A 23,294-nucleotide genomic window follows, 5' to 3' on the forward strand; every position below is an offset into this window, starting at 1 on the left:
TCGGTCACCATCCCTCTGCACTACTGTTGTATCAAAGGGGCCCCAGGAAGTTGTGTCTTCACTACCTGTTGAAAGTGGAGCACACACAATCACTAGGCTTCCATCTAGGCCCCAACGAGATCCAAGTCAGTCTAGTTGGTGAGGGGTTCACCTCTAAGACAAAGCTTTCCATTGACTCTCGGTCAACCAATGGCACTCTTGGCCAATGGAGGATGATGCTCGTGGTTGATATTAACCATGAAACCAAAAGCTCTTCACTATCTGCAAGAGATGCGGGAGAAAGTGCTTGAGGAGCGCATTGTAAGGAAAGATTTGAATTTAAGTAGAGCCTCTTGGAGGCTGTGCAGGGATCCCAAGGTGCTGTACTGCCAATGAAGATTTCCAGAAGTTGTAAGGTAGGAAATTTGGCGGCAGTATTGCAGAGCAAGCTTTCGTACGCAGCAGAGATCCAAAGCTCTGTTATTGTTGGCCAGAGTTCCGTGAAGAACTACTCTGCTCTTCAAAACAAGGTGGTGGGATCTTCTGTATCCAGTGGGAAGCTCTCATTAATGTTTCATCTGAAGGCCTCCCCTCTGACAGTGTGGTACTCCCTCAGGTCTGCACTGGGAGAGTCGGCCCAGTCATGAGTGGGATTTGAACCCATAACCTTATAATGATGCAGTGTCGTGGCCGGAACTAATAATTATATATCTGAAAAACCAGAGCTGGGTAGAATCAGCCATCAAGATTACTCTGGTCAGGCAGCATCTGTGGAGGGAGATGGACAGTCAATGTTTTGGGTCGAGACCCTTCATCTGGACTGAATGAATCTCGACCCAAAATATTGACTGTCCATCTCCCTCCACAGATGCTGCCTGACCCGCTGAGTTCCTCCAGCAGTTTTGTGTGTTGCTTCAGATTTCCAGCATCTGCAGCCTCCTGTGTCCCCCTCCAGGTTTACCTCTCGTCTTTACAGGAAGGATGTGGGGGCTTTGGAGAGGGTGCAGACGAGGTTTACCAGGATGCTGCCTGCATTAGAGGGCATGGGCTATAAGGAGAGGTCGGACAAACTTGGGTTGTTTTCTCTGGAGCAGCGGAGGCTGAGGGAAAATCTGATAAGATTATGAGAGGCATCGATAGAGTTAGACAGCCGGTATCTTTTTCCCAGGGTTGAAATGTCTAATACCAGAGGGCAGGCATTTAAGGTGAGAGGGGGAAAGTTCAAAGGAGACGTGTGGGGCAGGTTTTTTTTTGCACAGAGAGTGGTGGGTGCCTGGAATGTGCTGCCGGGGTGCTGCCGGGCAGATACAATAGAGGCATTCAGGAGACTCTTAGGTAAGCACATGAAAGTCAGAGAATGGAGGGAGATGGACATTGTGTAGGCAGAAGGGATTTGTTTAATTGGGTATTTGATTACTAATTTAATTAGTTGGGCACAACATTGTGGGCCGAAGGGCCTGTTCCTGTGCTGTACTGTTCTACGTTCTGTGTCTTTTCCAGAGTGACGGCTTTCCCTTCGGAACGGGGTCCTCATTGACGGGACCTCCGTCTCCCAACAAGAGGAAAGACCCGGGAGCTTCCCGCCTGACCGACGAGCAGCCGGCGGAACGCAAGAGTCGCTCGCCGTCCCGGAGCCCCAAGGGGGTCGGGCAGAAGGAGGAGGAGGAGGAGGGGGAGGCAGCGAGGGAGAACAGTCAGCAGACCAAGGCCCAGAGAGACCGACAGAATGCAGGTCCGGCATCCCGAGCCACTCGCAGCAGCTGCTCTTCCATTCCGTACATCGACTGCAGTGATGCCGATAGCGAGCATGAGCGGGCGCGGCTCCTCGGCTCGCCGCTGCGGGCAAACGGCGACGATGAGGAGGAGGGGGGGTCTGCCCCCCTCAGGCGCTGGGACTCCCCGGACCTCAGCTTCGTCCTCAACCCGCTCCGCCTCGGGGAGGGGCTGGTGGACGAGGACTTCGCCCTGGCCGACCTGTCGTTCTGCGCAGGCGGGGTGAGCCCAGCGCCCAGGCACAGCTCTCTGCTGCACCAGGCGTCACGCATCCCTGCAGCCGACAGCCCCCCTGTCACCCCCATAGGTCTGCGGCACAAGGGCTCGAGCCCCAACGGCAGCGTCGGAGGGGGAGGGGTGTCGGTGGCGGCCAAGGGCTCCCCCCTGCAGAATGGCCACTGCGGGTGGGGAGCGTGGGGGGCCGGCAGCTGCTACAATCGCAGCCGCCGCTCCCCCTCGCTGAGCAGCGGGCGACTGGGGAGGGCGCAGGGCTCCCGGAACAGGTCGGAGACCGACCCCTTCGTCCTCAGCCGCCTGGCGGCCTCCACCCCACTGAGGGAGTGCGGCCAAGGGCGCTCCCCTGGGGGGCTGCACCCCCGGGGCGGGTTTGCGGCTGGCTGGCCGGCGCTGGCTCAGCCGAGCCCGCCCGTCCCCTGGCTCCTCCCAGCGGGCTTCGGCGCTGCCCAGCCCGCCGACGGGTCGACCAGCAGCGGGACGGAGTCCAGCGAGTCGGACTCCGAGGCGGTCCTGGTCCCCCCTCCTGGCCGCCCACTGGTGTTGGGGAACCCCGTCGCCGCCGCGGACTCCTCCTCGCCCCTGGCCAGGAGTGGCTTCTCCTTCGGCAGCCTGCAGCTGGAGGGGGAGGAGCTGGAGGATGACAGCTCGGTGAGCTTCAGCGACCCAGATGATCCCATGGACGAACGCGGCATCATCACATGTTAGCAGCCTCAGCCAACTCTGCACCAATGTCCAGTCAACTGTGCAGAGCCAGGCAGCTGCAGCCTCGTGCTAACCCTAGCATTGATACTTACTGGACACCACTGTAGCCAGCCCTAGTGTTCTCTGACTAACCAACTGGCATTCCTTCTTGTTAATCCCATTGCCATGAAGGGCATATGAAAAGCAATGTCCTCCAGGGTCAGTGTTCAGAGTTGCTTGGCTGCAGGGTCACACATTGCTGTTTACGGAATCATTTAACATGAAGTGAGGAAAGGCATCTTTATAAAACTAAACTCAAAGTTTCACCGTTGAGTTAAACTGTAAAATAGCAATTGAGTGTCGAAAGGTGAACAATTGAGTGTTGAAATGCTGAACATCAAAGGGCAGATGCAATGAATTAAGGTTAACAGGTAATGCTGTTGACTGCATTAGTGCAGCCAGGTACCAGGTGTGTTGGTTCTCTCTTTGGGACCACCACCGAGGTTTGAATGGTGTTTGTCGCTGTGGTCAGGTGTTCCCCATTGCGCATTGACTTGGTCGGTGTTGCCTTTGGAACCTGCCGACCGCAGCGCGATTGGGACAGATGCTGATTGTGAGCACATTAGTTGTAGTTTAGACAGCCATGGCTTTTTCAGTGTAACTGAGAGCTGTAGAAGTGGCCAGTAACAGCCTTCATGTCTCATATCCGAATATAGATAAAAGATGCTAACAGACATCTGATTTGTTGAGGTGTTGAGGTAATTGATGTTTGTGCAATAGTTGTGGGTTGACCCTTCTTACAACGATGGGATTTGGATCATGTGCAGGCAGCTGGGATTAGTATGACTTGGCATCATGTTCAGCACTGGTATGATGGGCGAAGGGCCTGTTCCTGCATTCTGCTGTTCTCTGTTCTGTTACAAGCTTAATTTTGTGGAATAAGCATTTAGATAGAACTGAGGGTCAGTCTAGACTTTTAAAGTACTTGTTGATGTTTCAAAGTATGGGAATGAAGGTTTCATGTACTGTTACCCTGTGTGTACATACCTCATCTTCAAGAGGTGACTTGACTGGCTGTTGGTGTTGTATTAGCTTGTGGTGTGAAATTGGACAAGTCGAGGGAAGGCATACCATAACCATATCAGGGGAATGCTTTGCCAAATCCTTGTTGCCCATTGATCTTGGAAGGGGAGAGTTCATTGAAAATTGAGTGAAACCTATGCTCTGCCAAACTAATGGACAAATTGTTCATATTTTAAAGTTGACATGTTGATGACACTGGATTGCCACTGCAATGTTACTGCGTGACCCTTTGCCAGCTCTTTGACAGGATGGGTAACACCGGCAAGGCCAACGTTTATTGCCCGTCCCCAGCTGGTGGAAAGCCACCTTCCCGAATCACGGCTCGCCCTCTGGATCACAGTGGGTTCAAACACAAAAAAGCAAACAGCCAGGTCTTTCAGGGGCAGGACAATAAAGAACCCTGATGTAAAAGTAATCAAAACTCAGAAGACATTGTAAATATCATTTTAAACTGAATTTATTTTATCAAGTCACGTATTTCAGATACACAAGAGCAAGTTACTTCACATGTTGGATACTTGAAATATGAACAAAACATATTGGAATCTGAACTACTCTGATGATAGGTCATTGGCCTGCAATGTTGACTGTTTCTTGTCCCACAGATGCTGCCTGACCTGCTGAGTGTTTCCAGCATTGTCTGTGCTAATCCCAGAAATATTTCAGCCTGGCAAACTGTTCTCCTTGTAGGGTACTTGGGGTGAGGAGGCATTTAATACATAGGGTGGTGAAATTGAACTTGGCAGTAACACGGGAAAGGTGAAGATGCAGAAATTTCGACACCGTCCACTCTAACTCAACCCAAACTGGCTGGAGTGTCAGCCAGACCAATCAATCTGAGCTGCCAACAGGGTGAATTTCAGGAGTAAATCTCAGATGTCAACATCACAAGCCTTCATTGTGATAGTTGATCACACTGCAGATTCATAAGAAAGGTGTCCAGTGAAGGAGAAGTATTTATCACCCTTCTGGTTTGGAGGCAGTGGTAAAAAACTTTAATGGGATCGTTGATTTGATTTGATCTGACTTGGAATCCAGTGGATTCCGAATTAACTGCTCACAACATGAACTCGTTGACTTTTATCGCAAGGAGATAGTAGTAAAAAAGTAGGGAGATGGTTGCTGCATCCACAAGTTGCTGCGTTCACAAGTCTTAGATCCAGAAGAAGTTCATCCCAGGAATGAAAGGCTTGATGTGTGAGGAACTTTTTATGTCTCTGGGTCTGTACTCGATGGAGTTCAGAAGGATAAGGGGGATCTCATTGAAACCTACCAGATACTGAAAGGCCTGGATAGAGTGGATGTGGCGAGGATGTTTTCATCAGTGGGAGAGTCCAGGATCCGAGGGCACAGCCTCAGAGTAAAGGGATGTCCTTGTAGAACTGAGATGAGGAGGAATTTCTTCAGCGAGAGGGCGGTGAATCTGCGGAATTCGTTGCCACAGATGGCTGTGGAGGCCAAGTCATTGGGTGCATGTAAGGCAGAGGTTGATAGGTTCTTGATTGGTAAGGGGGTTAAGCGTTACAGGGAGAAGGCAGGAAAATGGGGTTGAAAAAAGAATCAACCATGACTGAATGGCGGAGAAAACTTGATGGGCCGAATGGCCTAATTCTGCTGCTGTGTCTTATGGACGGATTGCAAGGAGGGATCGAATAGTTTGGACCAACACTGCGGAGTTCAGAAGAATGAGAGGTGATGGTATTGAAATGAGGGAACTTGACAGAGTAGATGGGAATTCCTTCTCAAAGTGTTGTTAACTTGTCAGAGTTCTCTAGCAGGTAGCTGTGGGGTCTGTCGTTGAATATCATTAAGGTGGGGAGAGAGAGATTTCTGGGCTGTTGGAGGGGGTAGGAAAAGATCAGATGGAACAGGATCTTACTGTATGGCAGACTTTACTCGAGGGGTCAAATAGACGGCTCCTGCTATGTCTTGTGTAGAGCTGGGATTTCAACATCACAAACATTTACAGTAATAGGCAATCCCACTGCAGTAAAGCTCTGGTAATTTGCTCTCCATCTATTTGGAAATCCAGCTGGTGTGGCGTTTGGCTCATGAGGTAATTTTTCCCACACTTCCCTGCATCTCACTGGGGCCCCGGCTCCTGTGTTCCCCTCAAACTCATCAGGGCCATTGGAGAATTTAAAGAAGTGAATTCAAAGTGTAGACACCAGAGACAGCAGATGCTGCATCCTGGAGGAACTCAGCAGGTTGAGCAGCATCTGTGGGGAGAAATAAATTATCGACGTTTTGGGGAACCTGATGCAGGGTTTTGGCCCAAACTCTTGACAATTCCTTCCCCACCCATAGATGCTGCTTGACCCGCTGACTTCATCCAGCAGATTGTTTGTTGAATTAAAGGTGTGTTAGGAATTAACAGTAATAATATCTAATAGTTGGGAAAATCGGCCAGTCCAACACCACCAAAGTCCCAAGTGTGACGGATTATCGGAGATTTGTCGTGTTGCTTTCCAAGGAAGGTGTCCAGCGACAGGGAAGAAGTCGTTGTCACCCTATGCTGTGTGAGCTTCGTATTTCCCTTCCTGCCTCCCCTGCTCTCCACCTCCCAGCTCACCGCCCGGGATTGTACGAAATTTCTCGTCCTTCCCTCAAATCAAAAGGAAGCACTGTTGTGAAATTCCAGGAGTTCTGGTCACCCTACAAGAGCAGTCAGAGGGATTCCTGACCAAAGCAAGGTGTCTGGAAGCAGGGATAAGGCTGCAGCGTTACTTCTTGGCTGCCAGGCAGGGTGATGTCTGGAAGGACTTGCCACTGGTAGAGAGTGATGGTACTCGCCATTGGGAGCAATATTGGGAGTGATGGTACTCGCCATTGGGAACAACACACACAAAATGCTGGAGGAACTCAGCAGGTCAGGCAGCATCTATGGAGGGAAATGGACTGTCAACGTTTCGGGCCGAGACCCTTCATCAGGACTGGAAAGGGAGATGACCTTCGCTCCGCGCACTGGAACAGCCGGGATCCCCTGCTGGCCAGCCATTTTAATTCCACTTCCCATTCCCACATTAACATGTCTGTCCACTACTGCTGAGTTGAGGTTAAATGCAGATTAAAGGAACAAACACCTCATATTCCACCTCAGTAGTCTCCAATCTGATGGCATGAACATTGAATTCCGGTAACCACTGCCCCCGTTTCCCCCCTCCCCCATTGTTTTCCCTTATCTCTCTGGTCCCTTCACTTCTTCTCTTCCCCCTCCCCACCCTCACGACCTGCCCCTCACCCACACCTTCCTCCCTCTGGTTCCCCACCTCCCTCCCTTTATTCCGTGGTCCACTGTCCTCTCCCATCAGATTCCATCTTGTTCAGCCCTTTGTCTCTTCCACCTCTCACCTCCCAGCCTCTCAGATCATTCGCACCCGCCCACCCCCCATGTACCTACCCTCCCACCTCACCGGCACTCGCCTACCACCCGTCAACTTGTGCTCCTCCTCCCCCCCCCCCCCCCCCCCCACCCTTTTATTCTGGCTGAAAAACGCGATGATGCTAGAGAAATTCAGCAGGCCAGGCAGCATCCGTGGAGAAAAGCAGGCGGTCAATGTTTCTGGTCAGGACCCGAAACGTTGACCGCCTGTTTTTCTCCACAGATGCTGCCTGGCCTGCTGAGTTTCTTCAGCATCATCGTGTTTTTCATCGAGATTTCTGCATCTGCAATCTTTTGTTTCTCTTTTATTCCAGCTTCTCTCTTCCTTTCCAGTCCTGATGAAGGATCTCGACCCGAAACGTCAACTGTATATTTCCCTCCACAGATGCTGCCTGACCTGTTGAGTTCCTCCAGCATTTTGAGTGTGTTGCTCCAGATTCCAGCATCTGCAGAATCTCTTGTGTCGTCCTTGAGTGTGCAACAGTGATTAGGGTGCTAATTCCTGGCAGTGGTTTGACGTGGACTTTGCGGATGGCTGCTTCAGTACGTCACTCATGAGCCACTGTTACTCACCACCTCTGGCCCCTGCGCAGTCGAGCATCTAACAGACAGTGCCAGGGAGGGTAATTTTTTCCTTGCCAAGTACTAGGGGGCATAGCTCTAAGGTGAGAGGGGGGATGTTTAAAGGAGATCTGAATGGTCAATGTTTTACACAGAGATTGCTGGGTGCCTGGAACAGGCCACCAGAGGCGGTGGAAACAGACACAATAGTGGTGTTTAAGGGGAAGTTTAGACACATTAAAATGCAGGTAATGGAGGGATCTGGATCAGGTGCAGGCAGATAGAGTCCTAGAGCAATACAGCATGGATACAGGCCCTTCGGCCCAACCAGTCCATGCCGACCACGGTGCCCACCCAGCTGGTCCCAATTTCCTGTGTTCGGCCCATATCCCTCCAAGCCCCGCCTCTCCATGTACCTATCCAAGTGCTTCTTAAATGATACTGTTGTACCTGCCTCACCCACTTCCTCTGGCAGCTCGTTCCATATACTCACCACCCTCTGCGTGAAAAAGTTGCCCCTCAGGTCCCTTTTAAATCTTTCCCCTCTCACCCTAAACCTATGCCCCCTAGTTTTAGACTCCCCTACCCTGGGGAAAAGACTGTTACTGTCCACCTTATCTATGCCTCTCATAATTTTAGATATCTTTATCAGTCACATGTACGTCGAAACACACAGTGAAATGCATCTTTTGCGTAGAATGTTCTGGGGGCAGCCCGCAGTGTCGCCACGCTTCCGGCGCCAACATAGCACGCCCACAACTTCCTAACCCGTACGTCTTTGGAATGTGGGGGGAAACCAGAGGAAACCCACGCAGACACGGAGAATGTACAAACTCCTTACAGACAGCGGCAGGAATTGAACCCAGGTCGCTGGCGCTGTAATAGCGTTACACTAACCACTACACTACCATGCCTGTCCAAAGGTCGCCCTTCATTCTCCTATGTTCCAAGGAATAAAGATCTAGCCTGGCCAACCTCTCCCTATAACTCAGGCCCTCCAGTCCTGGCAGCATCCTCGTATATCTTCTCTGCACTCTGTCCAGTTACTTTCATGTTCAGCATTCATTCTGTGAGGTGAATGTCCAACAAGTTGCTGGACCTCAACTACTTACAACTAACTACTCATTCTTGTTAACACATTTCACTCAAATGTTAGCTAATCTGCTAAATTTCAGAAAATAGGCTGAGTTTAATTTAACATCATGGTCAGCACAGGTATTGTGGGCTGAAGGGCCTGTTCCTGTTCTAATGTTCTACAGAGTCATAGAAAGATGCTGTAGCAAAGCAGGCCCTTCGGCCCACTGAGTCCATGCCAACCATCAACCACCCATTTACACCAATCCTACATTAATCCCATTTTTTATTCTCCCCTCGTTCCCATCAACACCCCCCAAATTCTACCCCTCACACTAGGGACTACTTACAGGGGCCAGTTAACCCTACCAACCAGCATCTTCGAACACCCTTGTGTAATGATCCCAATCCTGCCCACACCTGGCAACTGGCTTGGACCTGTAAAACAACTCCAGGCCCGGCCATCACTTCCTTACTTGGACCGTCACCACTGTGCACCAGTCCTCACCTCTGTGGCATTGCAGAGGCTGCCTGGGCTCCAGGTTACACTGTAAAAGTGTGTCCACCACCAAATTCTCCATCCATGGATTATTTGGAATCTCCCTGGTCTTACTGTGCTGATGCACCATGTTACAGGAACCCCAGCTGGCCAGCAATGGCGTGTCTGCGCGAAACAGCTTGGGCAAGGTCTTGGAGGGTGGTTGATGCTCGAGAAACTAACTGAGGTAATGGAAACTCAGTTCGCTTTCTAGGAGTTTAGGTGAAAGGATGACTTGATTGAAGTTGGTAAATTGGTAAGTTGGTTTATTGTCACATTTACTGAGGTACAGTGAAAAACTTTGTTTTGCATGCCATCCATACAGATCATTTCATCACATCGGTACATTAAGGGAAAAGCAAATAACAGAATGCAGAATAAAGTGTTGCAGTTGCAGAGAAAGTGCAGTGCAGGCAGACAATAAGGTGCAAGGCCGTAACAAGGTAGATTGTGAGGTCAAGAGTCCATCTTGTCGTACTAGGGGACCATTCAATAGTCTTACAACAGTGGGATAGAAGCTGTCCTTGAGCCTGGTGATACATGCTTTCGGGCTTTTGTATCTTCTGCCCGATGGGAGGGAGGAGAAGAGAGAATGTCCGGCGTGGGTGTGGTCTTTGATTATGTTGGCTGCTTTACTGAGGCAGCGAGAAGTGTGGACAGAGTCCATGGAGGGGAGGCTGGTTTCTGTGATGTGCTGAGCTGTGTCTACAACTCTTGGCAGTTCCTTGTGGTCACAAGCAGAGCAGTTGCCGTACCAAGTCGTGATGGATCTGGATAGGATGCTTTCTATGGTGCATGGATAAAAATTGGTGATGGTCAACAGGGACATGCCAAATTTCTTTAGCCTCCTGAGGAAGTAGAGGCGGTGGTGAGCTTTGATAGTGGAGGGATGGTGTGGGGGGACTACTTCCTCTGGTTGGAGAGTCTGGAAGTTGGGGCAGTGACAGAATATTAGAGCTGGGCTTTCCAGAGTGAAGCTGGGAAATGCCTATTTAAGATGGAGAGAAGGAAGGGTTTCTTCTCAAAGGAGTGTGAACCTTTGGAGTTGTGTATTCTAGAGAGGTGAAGTCATTGAATTTGTTCAAGAGTGAGAGAGAATTTTGGACAATACAGGAGTCAAGAGTTATGGTGAATGGACAAGAAGGTGGAGATGAGGCCAAGGTCAGACCACCCATGATATTATTTAATGGTAGAGCAGTTAGAGGGACCGAATGTCCTTCTCCTCCTCGTAAGAGGTTTAAGAAGCATTTGGATAGGTACATGACAGGCAGGAGATGGAGGGATACAGACCACGTGCAGGCAGGTGTGCAGTTTAAATTGGTATCATGGTCGGCACAGACATGGTGGGCCGAAGGGTCTGTTCCTATTTCTCAGGGTCCTGTGTGCATAACTCTCCCCAGGATTAATATTCGTTTTAAATTTGAGATTAACTTATTTTTATTAACTGAAGGTTTTAAGTGACATGGGGTTTGGTCACAGATCAACATGAAGAAAAGGAATAGCTGAACGGTTGGACATTGCATCAAGGGCACAGTAAGAAGCCATTCAGCCTCATGCCCGTGTCTCCACTCACCTGGGACAAGGCTAACATTTCCTTAATTTACCCACCAGATATGAGCGTTGGGGGGAGTCCACGATGGAGAGAGGCGATGGTGAGGGAGGGGGAGATGAGGAGGTTTGGGAGGATGCTGGTGTGGAGCAGGAAGACAGACACAAAGCAGAGGACTGAATGGCCTGTGTGTGAGTGTAGCTACCGTGGAATCTTCTTGCACTGCCCTCAGAAGGTGTGTCTGAAAATTGTTGCCATTAATAGTCAAGGTGCCCAGTTCCCAATGCCAGCTGTTTAACATGGGTTCGGTGTTTGAAATGAAGTTACAGGATTGTCACGGTGTGGCCCACATTGAGCCACCTGTGTCGATCTGTTGTTGATTACAAATAAAGTTTTAGCCCGTCCAGCAGGCCTGTAATGAAACCCCTGTGAAAATTGTCCAGAGCCACATAGTAAAGTATCTCTGTAACCTGCTCCAACCCTTTAACCTTGAGAGCTCTGCCCTCCTCCCACTCTGACCTCTCGCTCTAACCTGATTTCCTTCACTCCACCATTAGCAGCCCTTCAGCCTCCACAACCCCAATTCCCTCTCCTGTAAGATGGTCCTTCAGGCCTCCTTCTTTGGCCAGGCTTTGGATCACCTGTCCTAACATCTCTGTGACCTGGTATCCATGAAGCATCTCGAGACAATTCCCTGGGTGAAGTGTCCAGTGCAGTCATAGTTGCCACAGGACATCAGACCAAGGGCAGAGGAAGGAGGCAAACCCTCCACGCTAGAGCCAGGTTGACCTAAATCTGCTGGGGTTTAACCAAAAAGGTTGATTGATTTTAGGTTGTAGAGGGGCCTGAGTGGAATTAATTGAACAGTGGACGAGAGGTTAAATGTTTTCTTGTTGCTATAGTTATCCCGATAAAGCAATTACAGTGAGGCAATTAATCCTGTCACATTGAACTTGCTGATCCACTGATTTGGTGCAGCATTTTAAAAACCCTTCCCTCTGTTTTCCCCGAAGCCTATTGATCTTAAAACAAAGTGTTCTTTCTATATAAATTCTGTGCGACTTGAGGCGATTTTGCAATTCAGCTGGAACTTTGTGGGGAAAAGGCACTTTTAAATTGGGAGTATTAATGAGCTGCCGTTCAGATGAGCTTAATGTCTCCAGTGAATATTCCTCGCTGAATATAACTCGCTTCCTGGTGTAAAAGCACAGGGGATATCCTGAGTCATGCTGTGTGCAGTGAAGCCAAGTCATCCCAAACCTGAAACCTGCAAGTAATAAAATGTGATGCCTTCAGATTTTCACTTTTCATTGCTCCCTGCAGGAACCAATTAATGAATCACTTGCTTCCTGCATGATATTCCCTGAAGCAGTTGGATGTGATGCAGGCTTGGCTTTCTATAAAGATCAAAGATCGGTGTAGCACAGTAAATGCTAAGGATCAGCTTGGTGTTGAGCGCCGAGGTTGGATAGAGAGTTGCTCTGCCTCTTGGTAAGTTTTATTTTCCCTGGGTCCCCACCTCTGGGAAGGGAAGGACCGGAATCCTTGCCAAGCAGAAGCCGGGAGGCACACCTTCAAATCAACTCATCCTCTCATGCAGCGTTCCCCTGAGGTTGGCGCTGGACATGGTATAATGTAGCAAAAGGCAAAAAAAGAATCCTCTCTTCCTTCTCATTCTTGTCATTTGTCCAGGTGTGGGGTTTAACGTTACATGGCTGTTGTTCTCTGTGTACCCTGAATGCCGTGGTTCTGTCAGCATGTACTTTGAAGCAACATTCATGCTGTTTCTTGCTTTCAATGCATGTTGGCCTGTTCTTGCTCTGTATTGCCATGTTCTGATTCTTGGATGCAAACTGTTTGTATCAACTGAATGTGAGCTTAAAGCAAGTGATCCTGTTAAAGTGGAGGCGATCCTGCTCATCAAGGACCAGCAGGGTTGGGCAGTAGGGGAGTAGCTTTCCAACACAGTCCCGAAGGAGACCATTTGGCCCATCATTCCTGAGCTAGCCCTCTGGCGACAGCTATGTTTGAGAAACAAAGGTGCATTGCCTTGTAACTATCCTTGTCTCGTTAACAGGATCACTGCTTCGGGTGGTGAGGAACTGCTTTAAAGAGACAGTATTTCTTTTGTTGGCCTGTTCTGTGGCTGGAGGTTTATGTTAGGTCAGTTTGACGGAAGCACGCACGCCTTTCCTGCACGGATGGCTACGTCGCAGAGATTAGCACCAGATAGATGCAATGATTTGCACAGCGTGCCACGAGTCCCTTGCCCTTCCTGTCCAACTCCACAATTCCAATAGCTCTTGGTTTACACTCCAAGCCAAAAGGGTGGGAGGATTCCCATTGAGTTTACATCAAAACCCATTGGCAGGAAGGTGAATTCAAAGGCTCCAAGTGGCAGGAATCCTTTGGCAAGATGAAGGGATTGCATTGGTAAGAATAAAGATTACACTGGAACTACAAGAGGTTCCTTTGGGAACAGGAAGGTTCCCACTGGGGGATGCAGAATAATCCCATTGGGTCTATAAAACTACCTCGGTGTGAGGATGAATTTAAACAATCCCTGAGTACAATCTCTGTTCTCATCCAGTGGATTTTGAGCCTGGTGTCTTGCTCCACTTTGAGCTTCCTGGGGAACAGGGGTTTCCAGAGGTGGAAGGTGTCAGTAACATTGATAAACAAGCTGCCGACTCCTTGTGCCACCTATGGAAGTGTGGCAGAGCAGAGCTAGGACTTACAGTACCTGTTTCCAGGAACGTCGACCCTGTGCTAACTTCCCGGGCAAGGTCAAGACTGAATGTTGGATAAAGGTCAGGAAAATCCAGGCACCCGCGGGGAAGAGAGGAGAAGGTCTTGCAGTCTTTAAAGACTTCTGCATTTCCTGTTGGGGATTGGCTATCTTTCCCAGAGGCCCGTTAGGAAGGGACGTGATCAGAAGCTTTGACAGATATGGTCACGTTGGCCTGAATGACCAGTTATGCTGCCTTCCCCACTACACTGCCACTGCCCTCCTCCCCCAGGCCTTGACACCATTCCAAGGTTTTCCTTACTGCACTGTAATGCTTTGACCTCCCCTCCACGAGGACTGACCCCTGGTGAACCCACGTCCGCTGTTGTTCCACTCCTCCCCTCTGGTTCCACTAATCTGCCCAAGCTGTGGTTGTTGACCCCTCCCAGACCCCTGTCAGTAACTGAAGGTGAATCTTCTGGACACTGAGGGGACAAATCAGAGGGTCACCTTTAAAATGAAAACAGAATAGTCTTCTCACATTAGGCACAGGAGGAGGCCGTACTGCCCATCTCTTCCCTCCTGGACCAGAGAGCAGTTTCCAGGTTGTCTTTTATCTGACCGACAGTGAGGAAAATTGCCCAGTGTGTGTCCTCTTCACAAAAAGCCAGTCGAGCTAATTCCCGGCCAATCAACGGTGAAGGGATGGAAGTTGTCATGGGCAGTGCTTGCCAATAACCTGTTCACCGACACCCAGTTTGGGTTTTGCCAGGACCACTCCAGACCTCATCTCAGTCTCCAGAAGCTGAATTCCCAAGAGGAGATGAGAATGATTTGACCGAGGGCGGTTTCAAGGAGCCCAGGTAAAAATGGTCAATGGGCATCAAAGGGAGACACTCCAGCGGTTGGCGTCATGCCCCTCCCATTGTGGTTGTTGAAGGTCAATCATCCCAGCTCTCAGAGTTCCCTGGGACAGTGTCCTCAACCCATCCGTCATCTGCTTCATCAGTGACCGTCCTTCCACCAGGTCGGAAGTGGCGATGTTCGCTGATGATTGCACAGTATTCAGCTCCATTCACAGTTTTTCTGCAAATGAAGCAGCCCTACCCTGTAAGCAGCCCTGACAACGTTCAGACATGGGCTGATAAGTGGCAAGAAACATTTGTGCCATGTAAGTGCCAAGCAATGACCATCTCCAACAGGAGAGAATTTAACTACCTGCCAATGACATTCGATGGCTTTGTCCATCCTCCTGGGGGTCACCATTTGATCAGGAACTCAACTGGACCAGCCTGATAAACACCCTGGCCCCAAGAGCTGGTCAGAGGGTGGATATCCTGTAGCGAGTCAACAAGGCACGTCAGGAGTGTGAAGGAGTATTCACCACTCACCTGGGTGGGTGCAGTACTGAAGCTCGGCTCCACCCGGGGAAAGCTGCCCGCTTGACTGTCTCTCCATTGAGCATCCTGAACAACTATTACGTGGCTGCAGTGTGCGCCGTCTACAAAATGCACTGCAGTTACTCACCCAGGCTACTCCGACAGCACCTCCCAAACCTGCGGTCTCCACCACCAGGCACTGGGCAGGTAGGAACACCACCACCTGCAGGTTCCTGTACAAGTCACTCCCTGCTCCGGCTTGGAAATATGTCACCGTCCCTTCATAGTCACCAGAGCTAGCTTCTGAAAGTACTGTGGGAGCACCTTCACCAAAGGACTGCAGTGGTTCAAGAGGGCTCACTGCCCCCTTCTTCAGGGCCATTAAGGATGGACAATAAATGTTGACCTTGCCAGTGGACCCAGATCCCAAAACATGAATGAATGGGGGAAAGAAACGATGCCACCTGTTGGCACTCCGAGCACTGCCCTGTGGGTGGGCCACATCGAGGGGGTCTCTGGGCACTTTGTAGAAGTGGGAGGGTTTCTGCTGTACCCCCCCTCCCTTTTCAGACTCCTGCCACACTCTTGCTTGTCCCCAACTCTGTTGATCATCACACCCGTCATCAGTAACCCACGGCTCCTTGTCATTGGCCCCACTGCCAAGGGAAATGGGTCCTTCCCCTTTCACTCTGTGTAGTGTCTCACCACTACGCACCTCGCCACTCTGGGCAGCCCTGACCTTGGCCGTATTCTTTATTAGAGTCATTGACTAATACAGCACGGAATCAGGCCCTTCAGTCCAGCAGGTCCATGCCAACCAAGGTGCCCACCGAAGCTAGCCCCATATCCCTCTAGCACTTGCCTTTCCCTGTACTTATCCAAATGTCTTTATGAATAAGAGTGTGGTCGGGGTGAAGGGAGAGTGTGTGTAGAATGGTTTGGTGGAGGTTAATTAAAAACAGGCAGCCACGCATTGATGTAGCGTCCAAGCGTGCCTTCAGAATTGACAACCCGAGGCCATTATATGCATGTGTATGTTCCCTCTCAGACATATTACATGTAATCTGAGGATACTCTCACATGTATTCCGAGGATAATTCAAGACTTGCCCTGAAAAATATTCAGCATCCAGGTTCTGAGATCAGGACACGATAGACTAACAAAATATATACTGTCTGTTTAATGTGCTCATTCATTCTCTCTCCTTAAGATTTTGATTACTAAAGCATGTAATAAATATCCTCTGGTTACACATCACTGCACTTGCTCTTAGCCTGGTGAACGTTAATGCATGTTGGGTCAAAACTGCTTTATTAACTTTGAATAATGTTCTGAATGTACGCATGAGATCATTTGTTTTCTTGCATAAGCAGATTTATAATTTTAAGTCTTACGTTCTAAATTGCTTGTTACTGTAAAAATTTTGTCCCTTTACTTTTTTTTTGCCGTCTGCTTCATTTGGCAAAGACTTGTGCATTAACTAAAAATCTTCACTGCTAATCATTTTCTCAATATTTGCTGATGACATTTTTACACTATTAAAAAAATTCTGGTACAAAGGATTGTTCTTCTGACATGGTGGTGATTAGTATCGGGTGAGGTAACTAACAGCTTTGGTTGGACCCCTCATTGGTTACTTGACTCATAACCACACAACAGTCCGCAGGTGAGAATTTGACATTTGACTTTCAGGCTGAGTACACAATGTATGCTGAGGCTAGCAATGATGGGCAGGTCCATTGAGTTTAGAGCACAGATACAGGCCCTTCAGCCCAACCAGTCCATGCCGACCACGGTGCCCACCCAGCTAGTCCCAGTTTCCTGCGTTCGGCCCATATCCCTCCAAGCCCCGCCCCTCCATGTACCTATCCAAGTGCTTCTTAAGTGATACTGTCGTACCTGCCTCACCCACTTCCTCTGGCAGCTCGTTCCATACACTCACCACCCTCTGTGTGGAAAAAGTTGCCCCTCAGGTCCCTTTTAAATCTTTTCCCTCTCACCTTAAACCTATGCCCCCTAGTTTTGGACTCCCCTACCCTGGGGAAAAGACTGTTACCGTCCACCTTATCCATGCCTCTCATAATTTTAAACATTTCTATAATGTCGCCCCTCATTCTCCTACATTCCAAGGAATAAAGACCCAGCCTCTCCCTATAACTCAGGCCCTCTCGTCCTGGCAACATCCTCGTAAATCTTTCTGCACCCTTTCCAGTTTAGCACATCTTTCCTTCAACAGGGTGACCAAAGCTGTACAGTTGGAGCTTGTCCAGTCCAAAGGCAGCACCTTGTATAACACTCCCCACACTGTGTGGAAGACATCTCATTTTTTAGGGGAATAAAACATTTTTTTTAAAGCCCAATTTGGAGGGGGCAGGTGGGGAAGAGAAGAGGTCTGGGAGATTCCACTTGACAAAGCTAGTTCAGGAGACCCAAGAGACTACAGATGTCCCACTGTCCCCATCTGCCCTCCCCACCTCCATAATTTGGTTCCATGCTTCGCCTTCCTTTCCCATCATATTCCTCCATCTGCAGCCCTCTGTCACCTCCACCTCCCACCTCCCGGCCTCTGTCACTTTCTCCGCTCCCCCCTCCTCCATCTGCCTCTCACCCCTCCTCACCTGGATCCACCTATCACCTGCCAGCTCTTGCTTCACCCCTTCCCCTCTGCCACCTCTACCTGTCGTCCAGATGAAGGGTCTCGACCCAAAACATCAACTGCCCATTTCCCTCCACAGATGCTGCCTGACCCACTGAGTCCATCCTGCATTTTGTTTGTGGCTGTAGTTCAGGAGATCACTCTGCCACTGACTACCATCCGTCGATCTCTGTCCCAGTGGGGAGAAAAGGTAGAACTCTCCATGAAGGAATTGGAGCATGAAGTAGCATTGTGAACAGTAACCAGGACACATGTTCAAATCCCACCACTATGGAAGTGAAATTTAAAATGAATCTGGCTTTCAAAGGTTACTCACAATAACAGTGACCACAAAACTACCAGATTGTTGTAAAAACCCACCTAGTTCACTGCAGTCCTTTGGGGCCTGTTACCCATCCATCGCTCCAGACTCCACTATGCTGTTGAGTTGTACCTGTCTGCAGAAATGGCCCAGTGAAACTCGTATGAAAATATTAAGGTCCTTCCCCCTTTATAAGAAGGTTGCCAATGTAATTCTCAACTGGGGGCAAAACAGTGGCACAGCTGGTAGAGCAGCTGCCTCACAGCTCCAGGGACCCAGGTTCGATCCTGACCTCGGCTGCTGTCTGCGTGGAGTTTGCACGTTCTCCCTGAAACCATGTTTCCTCCCACTTCCCAAAGACATGCGGGCCATTAGGTTAATTGGCCACTGTAGATTGCCCCTATAGTGGTAACATCTGGGGGAAGTTGATGGGAATGTGGGTTGGATAAAATGGGATTTATGTAGGATTAAGTGGAAAATAATATTTCATTTGAGTTGAAGATCAGAACTGAATCATTTGTCACAATCCAATTATTCCCTCCCATTTAACCCCCCACTTTCACCTGTAACCCCTGATTTAATATGGGGATTCCTCCAGAAATATGATTAGAATTATTTTAAAAATCTTAAACTTGCTGTCAATTTCTTTTTATAATTTCCCCTGTGCATCTTTACGTTGTAAACGCCTCCCCGTAATCGCACCGTGTCGCAGGTGGTGATGAAGTTCCCAGGTTCAATCTCCCACTCCACACTCTTCGATGCATTTTACTCTTTGAAGGCAGCCAGTTTTAAACCAAACTTGTAGAAATCACATCAGAAAGGGTCATTTTGAAATGCCGAGTGAATCGTGTCTGTGCACATTGCTCCCTTTGTTACCGAGAGGCTGTTTCACGTGGTAGGGTGCCTGGAGTCAGGGGGCGTTGGGAAAAGAGGTTGGTCTTTTAGGACTGAACTAAGAATTTTTTTCCCGTGGAAGGTTATAACTCCTTTGGAATTCCCCAGCCCAGAAGTTTGTGGACACGCTGTGTCTGGGCACATTCGAGGCTGGGATCAGTAGGATTTTGGGTGCTTCAGGAGTCATTTGGAAGGTGGATGAAAATCCGAATGATTCTGGAGATGTATGCCCCTCTGTTGCTTGCTTGCTTGGATTTCTAAAGGCCTCACACAATACTTATGCCTTCCCCCGCCTTGCCCTCCCTGTGCAGCTGATGTAGGGATTCCAGTAATTTACCCTGAAGAAGTTCACTGGTTGGAGACTTAATCTTCCATAGATATGGGAAAGATTGTGCTGGGCTTGGGTTTTGAACAACCGCAGGATATGTTACTCTTGATGCGTACTGAGAAGAGTGTGGCCCCGTTCACCATCTCCACCATTCTCCATGAACACCCTGGGAACTGGAGCAGGACATTGAGTTATTTGTGTTATATCACGGCTGATCTACTCTTTCTGACCAGCAGTGCTGGTTCCACACCCCTTTACACTCTCCCCTCTGTTGATTTGTTCTGACATTTTCAATTGACAGCCCCCGCCCCCCCACCCCGGTTGGACAATGTTTTTGGAAGAGGGGGAATGAGTTCCAGATTTCTGCTCCCCTTCACCCCTCAATGGCCTGGCCTGAGTTTTATTGTTCTTTCCCCCATCGCCAAATCAAATAGGCTAAAAATAGCGAATCTGTGGTTTCCTTTAATAACCAAATACCAAAAATAGATCATCCCTTAATCTTCTTAATTCAGGGGAATAGAGGACTAGGATGTACAGCCTGTCTTTATAATTTACATCTTTTCTTTTCCTTTTTGTAATCTTTGGGATCTCTTCCCTTTTGACTATTTGTTTATCAGTTCCTGTCTGCCGTACACCTTGTATTAATACTTTCTATATTGCGGTTCCAACACCATTAGCAGCCACACTGTAAAGAGTAACGTTGGAAATGGCAGACTTCTAACTTTTATTGCTGCCTGATCACTGGGCAAATGTCTGCTCTGCAGTGGATGGGTGCGGTCGATTTTCAGGAAGCAGACAACTCATTTATCGAATTAATGCTTCAATTAACATGTGAAGGGCAGTGTTTCTGCTACATGTGCTTTGGGCTGTGACAGATTCGATAAGGTTGTGTGGAGCAAGTGTATAAATTGGTCAGGGCAGCTGAATTTATCAAGTCTTTAGTCTGACCCAGTTTTACTTATAGAGACAATGGCTGTGTTTTGAATAGTTGTGTGAGTATGAATTGGTACCACTGTTACAAACTACGGACTTCTAATTTATCCGACAGTGTGCTCAAAACATCAATCTAATTTGGCCATCTCGTTACGAAGAATTTCAGCTTTTTAATGACATCACTTGAAAACATAAAAATGATTATAGGATCTGTTTTTAATCTAGAAATGTCAAATTCCAGTTTGCTTCTGGTTATTTCCCACAGGGAAGCAAAAAGGATCCATTAAAAACCGATTTACTTTGGAACAATTGAGTTTAGTTAGATGAGAGCAGCCAACCTACAATTCAATGGAATAATGACACAGCCCGATTATGAACACATATCTCTTGGGCATGAAGAGTGTCATTCGTCAGTAAGCTACTTATAAAGTTGTACCCAATAACTAGAAAAGAAATCCTTATTTTAAAATAATAGAATGTTCTAATACAGTGCTATGAGTTATGCTATACTGAATAATTGACCGTGGGCTAATGAAAATCAAATGCTGGAAATCTGAAATAAAAACAGAAAATGCTGGAAATACTCAGCAGGATCCGAAGGGAAGCAGAGTCGGTGTTTCAGATAAAAGGCCCTATATCAGAACTTCACCAAAACATCAGAAGGGTCTTCAGCCTGTTTCTCGTCCCACAGATGCTGCCTGACCTGCTGAGTTTCCAGCACCTTCTGTCTTTAATTCAGTGAGGGTAACTTGCTTTTAATGTATCACAGAACATTGTTTGATGGCAAGTGAGTCGCAGGGCAACTCTGTAGTGTAAAGGATGTGGTGTAGATGGGTCAGAGAGTTGGGAACAAGGAATTCCTTCCTGGCGATGAGGCTGCTGCTAGCATGATGTACAGAACTTGATGGACCACTGATCTGTTCCTGTCGGTTTGGTATGGTGGTAAAAAGGGAGTTACAGATGGGAAGTATGACTAGGCTCAAAGCAAAGTGTCTACTGCTTTCTGACATGTCCAAACATCTAGAGTCTTGACCCAACCACACAGACCAGGGATGTGCCTCATTGGGTCACACTTTCACAAGAGCACACGAAAATAGGAGCAGGAGTAGGCCACTCGGCCCCTCAATCCTGTCACACTATTGAATATGATCATAGCTGATCTATGCTGGCCTCAACTCCTCCCCTGTGCCAGTTCCCCATCACCCTCAGTTCCTCAGATTTTAAAATATGTATTGATCTCCAACTTAAATACGTCGAATGATTGGGCCTCCACCATCCTCGGGGGCAGAGAAATCCAGAGATTCACCTACCTCTGAGAGAAGAAATTTCGGCGCACCTCAGTATTAAACGACTGGCCCCTTGTAGATGTATCTTCTTTTTCGTGACTCTCCCACTCGTAGAAACACAGAGTCACAGAGCAATACAGCATGGATACAGGCCCTTCGGCCCAACCAGTCCATGCCGACCATGGTGCCCACCCAGCTAGTCCCAATTTCCTGCATTTGGCCCATATCCCCCCCAAGCCCCGCCCCTCCATGTACCTATCTAAGTGCTTCTTAAATAATGCTATTGTACCTGCCTCACCCACTCCCTCTGGCAGCTCGTTCCATATACTCACCACCCTCTGCGTGAAAAAGTTGCCCCTCAGGTCCCTTTTAAATCTTTCCCCTCTCACCTTAAACCTATTCCCCCTAGCTTTGGACTCCCCTACCCTGGGGAAAAGACTGTTACCATCCACCATGTCTATGCCAACACTTCTGTAAGGTCGCCCCTCATTCTCCTACGTTCCAAGGAATAAAGACCTAGCCTGGCCAACCTCTCCCTATAACTCAGGCCCTCGAGTTCTGGCAACGTCCTCGTAAATTTTTTCTGCGCTCTTTCCAGTTTAACCAGATCTTTCCTATAACAGGGAGACCAAAACTGTACACAGTGCTCCAAGTGCAGCCTCACCAACGACTTGTACAACTGCAACATAATGTCCCAACTCCTATAGTCGATGTCCTGACTGATGAAGGCCAGCGTGCTAAACGCCTTTTCATCACCACCACCAACATCTCATCATCTACCCTGTCAAACCCACTTAGGATCTTGTATGTTTAAATAAGGTCACTCCTCATTCTTATAAACTCCAAGCTATACAGACTCAGGGACTTCTAGTCAAAGACTTGTGGGTTCAACTTCTGCTCTGGAGACTTGGGCAGGAGATCTAGGCTGACACTCCCACTGCTGCACTATTGACATAGGTTTATTATTGTCACACGTACCAAGATACAGTGAAAAGCTTTTGTTTGCATGCCATATAGTCAGATCATGCCACATGTAAGTACATTGAGCTTGAAAACAGAAAAACAGAATGCAGAATATAGTGTTGCAGTTATAGAGAAAGTGCAGTGCAGGTAGACAAATAAGGTGCAAGGGTATTTAGATTGAGATAGATTGAGAGTTCATTCTTCAGTGTGTGAGAGGTCTGTTCAAGAGTCTGATAATGGTGGGATAGAAGTTGTCCTTGAGCCTGGTGGGACGTGCTTTCAGGCTTTCGTATCTCCTGCCTGACGGGTGGGGGGAGAAGAGAGAATGTCCTGGGCAGGTGGGGTCTTTGATTATGTTGGCTGCTTTCGCGAGGCAGCAGAAAGTGCATACAGAGTCTGTGGAGGGGAGGCTGGTTTGCGTGATGGACTGGGCTGTATCCACAGCTCTCTGCAATTTCTTACGGTCTTGGGCAGAGCAGCTGCCGTGCCAAGCTGGGATGCATACAGCTGGGATGCTTTCTATGGTGCATCTGTAAAATTCAGTAAGAGTCAATGGGAACATGACGAATTTCTTTAGAGCAGAGGTGTTTGTGTGCTTTCCATTTGGGGTCCCTGTCTGCTCACTCCGGTAGACATAAAAGATCCCATGCCATTATTTTGTAACGGTATTGGTTTATTATTGTCACTTGTACCGAGGTGCAGTGAAAAACTTGTCTTGCAAACCGATCGTACAGGTCAATTCATTACACAGTGCAGTTACATTGGGTTAGTACAGAGTGCATTGAGGTAGTACAGGTAAAAACAATAACAGTACAGAGTAAAGTGTCACAGCTACAGAGAAAGTGCAGTGCAATAAGGTGCAAGTTTACAACAAGGTAGATCGTGAGGTTATAGTCCATCTCATTGTATAAGGTAACAGTTGAATAGTCTTATCACAGTGGGGTAGAAGCTGTCCTTAAGTCTGGTGGT

At 48.5% G+C, this 23,294-nt stretch overlaps 1 protein-coding gene across 6 annotated transcripts in view; it reads left to right on the forward strand.

Moving 5' to 3' along the window:
- The window catches only part of farp1 (FERM, RhoGEF (ARHGEF) and pleckstrin domain protein 1 (chondrocyte-derived)), a 229,001-nt gene that overhangs the window by 143,857 nt on the left and 61,850 nt on the right, over positions 1-23,294 (forward strand). For all 6 annotated transcript variants that reach the window (XM_052026779.1, XM_052026780.1, XM_052026781.1 and 3 more), the window contains one exon: positions 1,480-1,711. In XM_052026779.1, the coding sequence (XP_051882739.1) occupies positions 1,480-1,711 (232 nt within the window). The remainder of the gene's footprint in view (positions 1-1,479; positions 1,712-23,294) is intronic.

The sequence above is a fragment of the Pristis pectinata genome, chromosome 11 (assembly GCF_009764475.1).
Source record: "Pristis pectinata isolate sPriPec2 chromosome 11, sPriPec2.1.pri, whole genome shotgun sequence".
Lineage (NCBI taxonomy): Eukaryota > Metazoa > Chordata > Chondrichthyes > Rhinopristiformes > Pristidae > Pristis > Pristis pectinata.